The 13,493-nt window shown below is 51.1% G+C and overlaps 1 protein-coding gene across 1 annotated transcript; it reads left to right on the forward strand.

Moving 5' to 3' along the window:
* Nucleotides 1-4,091: 4,091 nt before the first annotated feature.
* LOC138847151 (zymogen granule membrane protein 16-like) lies at nt 4,092-5,435 on the forward strand. Its single transcript, XM_070064987.1, has 3 exons — nt 4,092-4,146; nt 4,288-4,420; nt 5,194-5,435. Exons 1-3 carry the CDS (start codon nt 4,092-4,094, stop codon nt 5,423-5,425), a joined length of 420 nt encoding a protein of 139 aa, XP_069921088.1. The 3' UTR covers nt 5,426-5,435.
* The last annotated feature ends 8,058 nt before the right edge of the window (nt 5,436-13,493 follow it).

Genomic DNA, 13,493 nt, shown 5'->3' on the forward strand with positions numbered 1-13,493 from the left:
GTCTAACAAGGACAGAAAAGTTCACCAGAGGAGGTTGGGGGGGGAGCAGCTTTTAACTTTTTAACCCTTCACTAGCTTCCAGGGCCGGCACTGTGGCCTACTAGTGCAGCGATATTAGGCGCACGAGGCAATCCAAAGATGGCGCCCAAAGGAAGTAAGGTGGGTGGAACCCGAGGTTGTTTACCACCAAAGCTGATTGGCCGTGCAGCATCAGGAGAGATGACGACGACTGATGACAAGTCTACAGACATATGGCTGGTTCCGTAAAAAATCGCCCCATAAAATGACCTTTTAAGCAATTGGTTGGTCCTTATGCTCTGACCCAATAATCGTGCAGTTTTGTGCTTTAAAAGGTTTTACTACGCGTGCAATAAACGAGTTCCTGCTTGACTCGACTTCCCGCTGCGTCTGATTGTCTCCGGGATCGGGAGGCTGGGGAACGGGTGAGTGGCGCACTTGCCTTTCCTGGGACCCAGTCCATCCGCGTTTGGGTGGACTCAGACCCTGCACACTAGGTTAAGCCTCTGCCTGCAGTGCTGACATCCCATATAGGTACCAGTTCAAGTCCCAGCTGCTCCACTTCCAATCCAGCTCCCTGCTAATGGCCTGGGAAAGCAGTGGAAGATGGCCCAAGTGTCTGGGCACCCGCACCCATGTGGGAGACCCAGAAGAAGCTCCTGGCTCCTGGCTTCAGCTCAGCCCAGCTTCAGCCATTCTGGTTACTTGGGGAGGGAACTATTGGATGGAAGAACTTTCTCTCTTCCTGGCTCCCAGCTTCAGCCTGGTCCAGCCCAGCTGTTGCAAGAAGGTGTCAGAGTGGACCACCCGAAAAACGTCACCAAGAGACACGTCTCTTATGCAAACAGCACGGGGAAGTTTTATTGATTATCCAGCATGCTGGGGCTGTCTGATCATCATGAACAGAGCAGCCCCGAATAACCAAAGGTTAGGGTTTATAAAGGCAAAAACCGCAAAACCGGGAGAGGGGGGGAGAATACACAGTTGCTAAGCGGTTGCTAATATCTTACAATCAGCAATTATGATTTTAAGACATAGACAAATCACATCTTCATTATTAGCCCAGGTAACCCAGGTGCAACCTTTCTACTTTTCAGCTTGAGCAATCATGCTAGGGGGTTTTTGTGCGTTGCCAAGGGTGATGTAGTGCACTGCTATTGTCCGACTAGTTGAGATCATAGTTTCAGACCAGAGTCTCACGGTGGGGGGGTTGCTTTCCCAGAATGCAGTCTCAAGTGCTCCAAAATGGAGTCCCTACTGTCAGGGTGCTACTTTACTCTGTCTTATTTTCACAGCTGCACCAGGAAGGTTTAAACCTGTAAGGTTAAGCTTAACTTTTTACATCCGCACATATACAATTTTAACTCTTCAAAGGTAGGGAGTAAACCAGCAGATTGGAGCTCTCACTCCCTTTCTTTCTGCCTCTCAAATAAAGAACACATTAAAAATTAAAAAAAAAAAAAAGGCAAGACAAACATACATTGTCCGCGCTAAAGTGAATTTAGGACATTTTGGCTACCAATGAAACTATAACTCCAAGCCACATTTACTGAGTATCTGTATGCCAGGACTCGACCGGCGGTCTTCATGGGGCCTGCTCTTAGGAAGTTAACTTAAGGAGGACGGACAAGCAAACAAGCCTCACAGACCAGCAATGAGAGCCGGGCAGCCCGCCAGCCCAAGCCCCTGCTGTTCTCAGCGTGTGTTCTCTGTGTGTGGAATTCTTGGGGAGGCTTCCAGAATAAGTCTCCCTGATGGGTGTGGAGAGAGGGGAGACGGGGGAGGGGGTGGACTCAGGCCTTTCTAGTCGGACAGCTTCATGGAGGGCATGGGAACCCCCAAGGTCACGGTTCTGGGCTATGTTGTCTAACCAGAGGCCCAGAGGAGGCTAGGCCCAGTGGACATGGTCCCCAAGGGACAGGAAGCTCAGTGAAAAATCTCCTGGTTTCTCCCTGAATGCCTCCACAATTGTCTCCAAGAATTGCCCAGTCATATTATTGTATATCATTTCATCCCCTAAAATAACGCGACACAGGTGTCGTCACGTATTTACTAACAGGAAACAGGCTGGCCTGGGGTGGGTGGCAGATTTGAATGTCCACCGGCTTCGCCCGCTATCGTGGTCTGGAAGTCTGTTTTTGGAGAGGCCATCAGCCAAGACAGCCACTCCCCGGGAGAGCCTCAAGCAGGACAAGGCTTCTGTTCGTGGGGCCAGGGGGCATCTGTCGGGTCAGACGGAGGAGGCAGCTGAAGAAAACGCATGAAATAACAGAAACAAGGGCTTTTTTATTATTATACTTGAAGATTCCAGAGGGGGAAGGTAACATGACTTGTATGGCCAGTGGGAAGGTTAGCAGGGAGGGACTGCAGAACGAGAGAGAGAGAGAGAGAGAGAGAGAGAGAGAACCAAAGCTGTCATTGGGCCAGGGCATTCTCCAAGCAGGTTTCCCATGGGGCGATCTAATTGGAGGGTTTAGCTCCAGCAGGCATGGTTCCTGGAGGCCACGCTGTGAAGGACAGATGGGCACCGCGGCCCCTGTGCACAGCCCGTGTGGAGTGGGGTCAGTGGAGTCAGTCATGTGGGTTGCATCCAGCTGTCCCACCAGGTGAAGGGCTGGTAACCGGGCCCCTGCTCCTGGGGTGAGCAGCCTGGACGCCACGGCAGCACAAACCCTGGGAACTCACTACGCTCTGAGGGCAGAGTGCGAAATCCTTTTACAAGCATTTGGGTGTGTGAACCAGTGAATGAGAGTGTTTCTCTCTCTCTCTCTCTCTCTCTCTCTCTCTCTCTGTACCTCACGTTAGAAAAACAAAAACAGTGCCCGTACCGCGGCTCACTAGGCTAATCCTCCGCCTTGGGGCACCGGCACACTGGATTCTAGTTCTGGTCGGGGTGCCGGATTCTGTCCCGGTTGCCCTCTTCCAGGCCAGCTCTCTGCTGTGCCCAGGGAGTGCAATGGAGGAAGGCCCAAGTGCTTGGGCCCTGCACCCCATGGGAGACCAGGAGAAGCACCTGGCTCCTGCCATCGGATCAGCGCCATTGGAGGGTGAACCAACGGCAAAGGAAACATTTCTCTCTGTCTCTCTCTCACTGTCCACTTTGCCTGTCGAAAAAAAAAAAAAAAAAAGAGCAGGAGGGAGTGCTAGGAGCTGGTATAAAAGTTCTGGAAGGTTCTAAGGGGTTACTTTGCACCTGAAGCTCCCAGGTGAGAGGTGTTAGGGATTCCTGGGTCTGCCTTTGAGGGGGTGGGGATTCAGATCTGATCTGGTCTGGGGAAGGGGATGCCTGGATTGAGTGGCAGGGAGTGTTAGTGAAGTGGGCACCTGGGTTGAAGCTATCTTGGCTATAGAGATGTGTCACTTGTCAGTTGAAGGACTAGGAACCTGGGACACTCAGGTGACTGGGAAAGGCCAGGCGTGTGTCGGTGGACAAAGAATCGTGACAAAGATCCCATCTGCTGGTTCACTCCCCCACACGGCCGCAATGGCCAGAGCTGGGCCAATCTGAGCCAGGAGCCTGGAGCTTCTTCCAGGTCTCCCAAGGGGGTGTAGATTCCCAAGTGCTTGGGCCATCTTCCACCGCCTTCCCAGGGCACTAGCAGAGAGCTGGATCGGAAGTGGAGCAGACGGGACTTGAACCGGTGCCCATATGGGATGGCGGCTCCAGGGGCGGAGGACTCACCTACTGCACTCCAGCGGCCAGCTTGTCGGTGTTGGCTCTGATGCTGGGTTCAGGAAATTCAGCCGTCTCCAGGCTGAGGCCTATCCTCCAGTCCTAATTCAGAAAGTCCCCGTCCTGGCTGTGTCAGGAGACAGCGCTCGCCAAGAGTAAGTGCTGACCTTCTGCTTGGAGGGGAAAAGGAGGGCGTGGCTACAGCCAGACCAAGGGCGGGCCAGTGACAGTTGGACCCTGGAACATCAGGTCTGGAGGATGGCACTGCAGGCTGTGGACAGTGCTGTGCACCTTGAGCCTGGGTCTGGCTAGGTGGGAGCTGAAGGGTCAGGCCACCCGGAGGCCAGAGGGAAAGGAGGAACCTCCCCCCTCCTCTCTTCTTCCCCCCTACAGCCTCACGATGTGGACCTTCATGCTCCTGGGCCTTCTCTGTGCCTCGGCCTCTGCCAGTGCCAGTAAGTGAGCCGCTGGGACTCTGGTAGCGGGTGGCGGGAAGGGGCCCCTGCTGGGCTGGTGGCCAAGGCTTGCAGGGCGGCCCCTGAGCGGTGGGAACTGGGAGGTCCTTGCCTCCAAGCCCCCCTTTCTTTCCACTGCAGTCCAGGCCAGGTCCTCCTCCTACAGTGGCGAGTACGGAAGTCCAGGAGGAGAGCCATTCTCCCACTCCGGCCTCCAGCTGGAAGGGCCCATCACAGCCATCCGTGTCTGGGTCAACAGCTTCAATATCGTGGTGTAAGGCTCTTCCGTGTTCCTCCAAGGTCTTAGAACTCAGGAAGTGCTCTTTCACTCTGGGCCACCTGTGACTCAACCAACAGGTCCCTAGTGAGGCAGGATATGGGGATAGCTGTGAGAGGACTCGGCTTCCAGAACCCTACCCTTTGGACTCCTCCCTCCCCAAATATGCCTGGTGGTGGCAAATCATTAATAACCACTAACTCTCAGGGGCCTGGAAGTCGACCAGCCCAGCCCACCCGCCTTCTGCGGTTTAAAGTTTCTTTCCAATATCCCTGCTGGGTGCCCTGCAACTTTGCTCAACGCCTCTCTTGAGCAGTCCCCACTCCATTGCTAGTCGGAAAATTCTATCACGTGCAGAGCCAAAGTGTGTCCGCTGATCCTGGATTTGCCTCCTGGGACAGCAGGGACAAGCCTCTTTCCTCTCCCACAAGGGAGCCACTCAGCTGTTAGAAAATCCCTTTGCTTCCACAAGTGGGGGAATAGGGTGGGGCATCGTAGGAAGCTGGACTCCAAATTCAAAGCCTGCCATTTGCGGTATGTGGGAGACTCTGGGCAAGCTGCCTTCCTTCTCTGCACCTGCTGTCAGCCAGGCCAGGAGCTGAAGTTCTTTGTGTGGTCCTCCAGGGCTCACCCAGCCTACACTTTTGGGGCAACTAGCAGGGACTGCTCATCCTAGCGTCCAGTTTGGAGGACTCCACGTGCAGGTCAAAAGGTCCTGAACTCTGATGACCTAATCAGTGTCCCCGTTGCTGCCCTCCCACCCGCCCCAGTCTCCAGGTGCGCTATGGCCAGGTGTGGAGCGACTACGTGGGTGGCAAGCTGGGAGACCTGGAGGAGATCTTTCTGCACCCAGGGGAGTCAGTGATCGCGGTGTCTGGGTCATACAGCAACTACCTGAAGACGCTGAACTTTGTGACTGACGAGGGTCGCTTCCTTTCCTTTGGGAAAGACACAGGCATAATGTTGTATGCTGTCCCCTTGCACCCAAACACCGTGCTCTGATTCATCAGTGGCCGAGGTGGCTTATTCGTCACCGCCATTGGCCTGCACTGGGACACCATCCCAGCAACTGCTGAGCCCGCCTCCTCCGTGGCAGGGCCCCGTGGTGGGGTGTGACAACTCCCTGATCACCATTCCCATACAAATGGCTCAATAAAAGGACATGGCTAAAGCTGGTGTGCATGTGGGTGTGTGCAGGCGGGACCCACTCTTGGAGGGCGGTGTGACTCTCAGCTCTGGCTACCTGCTGCTAAGAGTGGGAGCACGAGGGAGACAGGTGTTGAGAATCCTGGGCTCTTCCGTACGTCGCAAGGAGAGTGACGCTGGTTTGAACCAACTCTTTTCGGGGTTAGCTCATGAGAATGTCTGTCCAAACAGGAGTTCTGAAGGGAAGGCTCAGCGGGGGCACACCGCCGAGCCCCAGGTGTGCCTCTCTGGCGCCCTCCCCCCTGAGAAGGGGCTGGCTTCTCTGACCAAGGGCTGTCCCCTCTCCCTGGAGCTCAGCTGCAGGTGGGTGGTCTGCACCTCTGTCCTCCCATCTGTCCCAGATGCGATCTCCCTGCTGAAGTTTCGCCCCAGTTTGTGCTTAAGGACTCCACCCCATTCCCCAGGCCAGTTCTTCCTCGTCTTTACCCCTAACCTGGTGCTCTTGCTTAGCCCTCTCGGAACTGGCGCTCAGGCAGATGAGAAGCCCGTGGCTAAGACACACCCATGTCCCGTATTAGAGCGAGTGGGTTTCATTCCTGACTCCACCTTCCTGCTGACGTGGCTGCTGGGAGGCAGCAGGGACGGTTCAGGATGGTTCAAGTGCCACCCACACGGAGCGCCGGTTGAGTTCTCCTCCAGCTTCTGCCCCCACTCCCACCTCTCTAACAAACAGAAAATAAAAACGGAGCCAGCGCCGTGGCTCATAGGCTAATGCTCTGCTTATGGCGCCGGCACACCGAGTTCTAGTCCCGGTTGGGGCGCCAGATTCTATACCGGTTGCCCCTCTTCCAGGCCAGCTTTCTGCTGTGGCCAGGGAGTACAATAGAGGATGGCCCAAGACCTTGGGCCCTGCACCCCATGGGAGACCAGGAGAAGTACCTGACTCCTGCCTTCTGATCAGTGTGGTGCGCCGACCGCAGTGCACCGGCCTCGGCTGCAATTGGAGGGTGACCAATGGCAAAAGAAGACCTTTCTCTCTGTCTCTCTCCCTCACTGTCCACTCTGCCTGTCAAAAAAAAAAAGACAAAACAAAACAAACAAACAAACAAAACAAAAAAAAAAAAACAAAAACACGGTGCAAGGAGAAGCATCAAGATTACAGAAGTTATTGCGCCAAGGAGAAGAAATAGCCAGGATTTCCATGACCAGATGTCAGGCCACAAATCCCAGCCCTGCTTGGCCTGGTCCTGGAGCTGCTTGGCTTTGTCCAGGAAAAGTACGAATTTGGATTTGTACCTGTCCAGTCTGATTGACCCAGAGACAACATTCTTCCTAGAACATGGCACAGACACCCCCCAGAACAGCACTTAGCATGTCCAATTTCTTTCTTTCATAACCTTTTGTGACTTCCACACACCCTCTTCAACTTACTTGAAACATGCCATCATTTCCATTCCAGTCTAGAGTAAACTAGCCATCAGGATTCTTACAACCATGTCCTTTCCTTATTTAAAAAGCTCTTTCCTTTTTAACCCTTCTTGCCAAGAACACTCTTTCCTTCTAAACCTTACTTACCAAGCACACATTTTTATCCTTGTGATGTTTTCCATAGAGCCTGGTTGGCTCTTTCTACCTTACCAGAAGTCTGAGGTCTCCATGCAGAGTGAAGGTGCCTTACAAATCCCCTGTGTGATCTAGAGCTCTGGTTAAGGCAATCAGTTTGCTAACTGAGCAAAAGTTCCTGGGGGCAGAGCACGCTTCAGTAACGTGCCATGCCGTAACTGTTGCATACCCTGAGAAGCAGGTCCCATCTGACAAAGCTGCTTCCATCTGTGAACCAAACTTCATGTGTGTTAGTCAGGGGGCTGTCTTTTAGGTCCCTTCTGCTGGCATAGATCAAGTCTATAGTCTCAGCAGAGGAGTGGAGGGGACCACTTTCCCCCTGGGTTAGAGTAGAGCAATGCCTTATTTTTACTTGAGGGTTTTTTAGAAGGAGGACCTGATATTTTAGTATTCTGCGATCTGTGAGCCAGTGAGAGCCCTTTTGCTCTAATAGAGAATTTATTTGGTGTGGGGTATAAAGGGCGATGTCTTGTCCCACTGTAATTTTAGATGCCTCCTCTGTCAGCAAGGCAGCCGCTGCCATTGTCTTTAGGCAGTGAGGCTATCCTTGTGCAACCATGTCTAAGGTTTTAGAAAAGTAGCCCACAGGTTGCTTAACAGGTCCCAGATCCTGAGTTAACCCTCCTAAGTTGCCTCCCTGCCTACCAGTGAAGTACAGCTGAGAGGGTCTCTCTGGGTTTGGCAGTCCTAGCACAGGGCTTTAGTCATAGCATCCTTTAGTTGAGCAAAGGCTGTGGTTTGCTCTTTCCCCCAAAGGAGGGGGCTCTGCTTTGGCTGCCTGTCGAGAGCCTGGTTTAGGAACTGTGCTGTTTTCCTGTATCTGGGAACCTGATAGAGAAAACTGGGACTGCCTGAAGTTTGCAGAAGTAGGAATTTGCTGCATGGCCCATATCCTCTCTGGGGCAGGTTTTCTCTCCCCAGGGGTGAGGATAAGGGTTAAATAATTAACACTCTAAGGGACTAGCAATGCTTTGTTTTCCTCTGGATACCCAGTAGCCAGTTTTGCTAGGAAGTTAAACCAATGTACAAGACTAGAGTCTCAGGCTGGGAAAGGAGACAGACTAACAAATCATTTACATTTAACCATCTACATTATGGATTATTGTGCACCCCCTTCAAGAGATAGGCCCTTTAAGTCCTCAGTGAGGACCTGTCCAAATAGGTGCAGGACTATCTGAGTTAGCTGTTACTGAAAGCCCTGTGTTTAGGAACTGGCAGGGAGGGCTTTCTAAGCTTAATGCTATTGGATAGACTTTTAAGGCCTGGCTGGGTGTGTGAGGCCCAGACCTATCCATGGGGTGCTGGAAGAGAATTGCAAGAGATGCAAATCCCCTTTAAGGGAGGCCCCCTGCTGACTTGCATTACATGGCTGGACTAGGAGGAGAGCTGAATAGGAGGCTGATAGAAATAGGCAACTTGCATGTCACTGACCCTAGGCCATCCCCTCAATAGCAGTGGCTGGAGCTGGAAGCTGGGCGGAGGCTGGGCAGAGCCAAAGGCTTTTTAGCTCAGGGCCACAGGGTCTATGGTTCTGAACCAGGAGTCCTTCGACACCCAGGGCAGTTCCGTGTCCAGTAGCTGTGCTCTTGGCAGCGCTGACAGAAGGCAGTTGCTGTCATGACAGCTGCTTGCCCAGTGCCCTGGCTCCTCATATCAGCAACAGGTGCCGTTTGGGGTGCACTGGCCTTGCTGGGTCTCCTTGACGGCAGATCACTGTGTAAAGCAGCCATGGATTGGCCTGTTGCCCATCCTCTGCTGCTTGCTTGCTCCTCGTTCTCCTGGTCTCTAATAAAGTAGACCAAATAGGCAGCCTCTATGATGTCAGTCAAGGGGGTGCTCAACCCATCCCTGATTTTTGAAGATTTCTTTAATATCAGGGTGAGCTAAAAAACTATGGTCATGGGCATATTCTGACACTTAGTATTTTCCTGCGAGTTAAGACCGCGCCCATGAGGAGAACTATGACCCTTTAGGTAAGATCCACTGTGGTGACCTGCTTGCATACTTTGAGGTCATCAGTGCAACTTCCTATCTATCCCTCAGTTTGGTTTAAAAGGGGAGTTCTGCCCATTTACCGCGTACACCGAAAAATCGATCTAGCTGTCACATCAGTTCATAGTTTAACCTCTTTTTCTGGCTATGCTGTTTGGGGGCCCTATACTGTGGCCAGGCATTATTACAGAAAAGGTCAGTCATCCCTTACATCAGGTCTGGGGATCAAACCGTACATCACAATGGAGAGTCCTGCAGAACAGTAGTAACTTCCCTTCTGGAAGAGAAAAGAAGAGAAGTGAGGCAGCGAGTCGGGTCTCTAGCCTGACTTCCTGGGCTTTCAGATTTAACTGGCATTTGACCAGTGCTTACTGCATAGCCTGACTTAGAGAGGAGAAATGGTGGCAGAGGTGTCTGCCATCCCTTGGCTTCTGGATATTTACCATGTAGCCAGTGGGCTATGGGCCTGGGTGTCCGGGTTTAACTAGTCTTACCGTGTAACCCATAAGTTTAGGTTTTGGGCTTCCGGGCTTTCACCGTGTAGCTGTGGACACTAGAGTTTTCTTGGGCTCCTGGAACCCAGTGCTCTAGCATCTGCCGCATAACCATCCCCTGTTGGCTCTAAGTTTCTTTTGGAACACTTTCTCCCTTTTGGCTAGACCTCTGTTTGATCCACATTTGAACTAGCAATGCCTGGTTGTTCAGCGTTAGCTGGATGGAGACTATGTCAGTCCCTCTTTAAAGGATCTGGCTTCTGAGCCAGAGACTGGAGCAGCTAGAAAGAAACACATTCATTGTCGCTCCCCCTCTTCACGGAGGAACGACACAGGACCCCGCGCTGTTCTCTTGTCTGCTCGGCCCTCCCTGGGTTTGCTGCCCTCCCTCTACCTCCATTGAGGGGCGGGCCCCCTGCCACTTTCCCCACTTCTGCGGGGGAGTGGCACAAGGCCGGTTGGCTCTCTCGGGGGCTGCTCAGATGTTCCTCAGGTGTTCCTGGTGCATGTTGGCTCTCTCCTCCTTTATAGTCCTCTTCCACCAATCCCAACTCTGCTACCCACATGCCGAGTACCCTGCTCTCCTCCAATCAGGAGCAGGTCCTACAGTTTATTGGTTGAACTGGAGGCAGCTGTGTAGAAGCTGTTTCCTCCTCTCCCAGCGCCATATTGTGGGAGAGCAGATGCATAGAATAAGTCTTAATTCCAGTAACAATCTAGTCCGAGTTGCTCCCCACAATTTATAACTGAAGTTTAGCATCATTTCACATCTTGGCACCACTTTTAATCTAAACAGCCTGATTGGTTATTATCTCTGCAAGATGAGAGATCTATCTTTTGACATCTCCAGGGGCCCCTCTGGAGATACCAAAAGTCCAGAGGATTTAGAACTTTGATTTTCAGAAAGTCTGTTAAAGGTGCCAAGAGAACTTAGAGTATCTGGTCAAAACAGAATTCCTTAACATCCTGAAATGACAGCCATTCATTAGTCAGGGTGATTTTAACACTTTTAGACCAGATCTGTCATAATGATATGTAACAATGCTTTTCATCAATCTGAACTTAACAGAGATGGTAGAGTACACAATAGATTACTTTGGCAGAACAGGAATTCTAGGTCTCTTGTTGTCGAATAAACCAGAAATAAAAAAAAACCTTGAACATAAGAGTTAGCACACAAAGTCATCACATAACTCAGAATTTTTTAACAGAGTCAAAAAGAGCTTACACGACCTAACTTTAGAAATGGCAGAGCAACCGATTAAGCAGACATTGTTAAAAAGAGACGTTACAGTTTTTGCAAAAACAGATTTAAGATTTACGATTGAGACCATTTCCAGATATTTACCAACATTAGTGCACATTTTTTAAAAACCCCATTGTTATAACAGAAGATCAGACTTCAACTTTAGGTCAGTGTAATTTTGGCATTAGCACTCAACTTAAAGAAAACTCGTAAACAATATTTTAAAATCGTAAACATTTGAAAACTTTTCATGACTTGCTCACACCTTCTGAAACTTTACACCGGTAGTTACTTTTACATAGTCTTGAATTGTCATGTATGGACAACCTTTGAGAATACATGCTAACAAACTCAGTCTCTCTTATCGAATTGGAGATGCTAAAAGTACACGTAATACATTTTCCCAAGTTTTACTTAGCACCGATGCCTAGATGACTTAAAACACTGAGTTATTAATGACTACCACACCATTATCTGAATTAAAGTCAAAACTCCATTTCCCATGCCTTTAAGTACCATGAGGGTAACACCTGAGCAGCAACAGGGACACTAGTGCATGTTTACAACTTTGAAAAGAAACAAGTTTAAAGCATATCAAGGACATGTACAACTGAGCAAGGGAGCCACTGGGCAAACCCAAGGGCTTGTGCATTAACTCAATTCTCTGAACCAAACTGTACTGGCTTACTTTAGTTAACAACATAAAGGCCTGTATACACAGAATTTACTCTCATTTTCATAAGACCACTCTAGCTGGAAAGCAAAAACATGAATACAGCATAGGTCTGACACCGTTTACAACATTTTAATACATTTCACATAACCTGAATTGACTCAAGCAGCTGTTACTTTAACAAATTTTAGAGTCTCATCCTTTGAGAGTTCCAGGGATCCGACTGGAAGCCCAAAGTTGGAAGACTCGGTTTAGATTTTTTTTTTTTTTTTTTTGACAGGCAGAGTGAACAGTGAGAGAGAGAGACAGAGAGAAAGGTCTTCCTTTTGCCGTTGGTTCACCCTCCAATGGCCGCCGTGGCCGGCACACTGCGCTGATCCGATGGCAGGAGCCAGGTGCTTCTCCTGGTCTCCCATGGGGTGCAGGGCCCAAGCACTTGGGCCATCCTCCACTGCACTCCCTGGCCACAGAAGAGAGCTGGCCTGGAAGAGGGGCAACCGGGACACCTGGTGTGCCGGCCCCGCAAGGTGGAGGATTAGCCTAGTGAGCCAGGGCACCAGCCTTCGGTTTAGAATTTAAACTGTCAGAGTCAAAGGGTTTAACATAAACAACTTCCCGTTGCAGTTTTCCCAATCAAGACTCATAATGGCAATAAAAACGCGAAAACTTCAAGACGGGTGAACGCTCTCAGATAAGTCAGGGACAGCAGCACAGAAAAGAACTCGTCATCAGCGAATGAGCCCATTGCTTAGGCGTCCATAACTGCAAAGAGAAAAACCCATCAGGTTGGAAAGGTTGATGATTAAGGGTCTTGCTCCCTTAGGTAAGGCCAGCAGTGGTACTGAATTGGAAATTCCTCCCGGGGAGGAAAAAGCTGCCCTGGGGGCGCGCTCCCTAGAGATATCTGGCTGTGCCTGCCTGGGTGCGGCAGGCCACGAGGACTGGAATAAAGTGCAGAGAAAGGCTGTGGTCCCCCATTTACAGGGAAGACTGCGCACACCGGGGCCTGGCAGGACTAGCCGTGGGGTTGGGTAGGTGCGCCATTTCACCAAGAGTGCTGGGAACCTCCTATAATTCAACCAAAGCCAGATCAATTAGGACTACTGCAGACACTCAGTCAATTACAACAGATAGTAAACTTTAGCTCTTTTCCAGATTTAGTCCTCAGGCAATCAAAGCTTAGCAACAGGAATAGTTCACAAAAACTTTAAGACGCACCAGAGCTACCATAAGCTGCAAAGATGGAAAACTTTCTACCAGGTTGGGAAGGGTTAACAGGTAACAGCTTTTCCCTTAGGTGGAGAGACCTGTGGAATTTCCCTCTCCCTTTCTCCTGGCCAGTGGTATAGGAATGGAGATGAGGAGAGCAAAAGAGTGGGGGAGGGAGCCCCGGGGGGAGGAGGAGGAAGGCAGAAAGCAATGGAGGACTAGACGTGCCCTCACCTTCCGCTATGAATCTCAGCTGGAGGAGAGCATAGGGAAAGGCCCTCCTGTCTGGGGGCTGAGTGGGGTTCGAAATCTCCTATCGCTCAAGGTTACCCACTACCTAGTTGTCTGAGTTTACCTGGAGGGCCAATATTAGCCTCGACCGAAGCTAAGCCCTGCTCGCGTAGCAGTAGGCAGCGTGACCAGGCGTCCCTCCTTAGAGAGACCTGGTCCTCGGGTCACAGTCCGGCTGCCGGGAAGCTGAAGAGAGCTCAGGGGGTCTCCAGGCTCTCAGCCAACTGCCCTTCCTAATTTCCCTCCTGTTCCTTACAATCCCTCTGGAGTTTCAGCCATAGCTAAGCCGTGGCCGGGGGGACTCCGCGTTCTCGGAGAGCTGTGGGGTGCGGCACACTCAATGGTCACTTCCACAGATCCGTTCCCGCTTGAGGAAAGGAATACTGACCTCCGATG

Source organism: Oryctolagus cuniculus, chromosome 19, assembly GCF_964237555.1.
Source record: "Oryctolagus cuniculus chromosome 19, mOryCun1.1, whole genome shotgun sequence".
NCBI lineage: Eukaryota > Metazoa > Chordata > Mammalia > Lagomorpha > Leporidae > Oryctolagus > Oryctolagus cuniculus.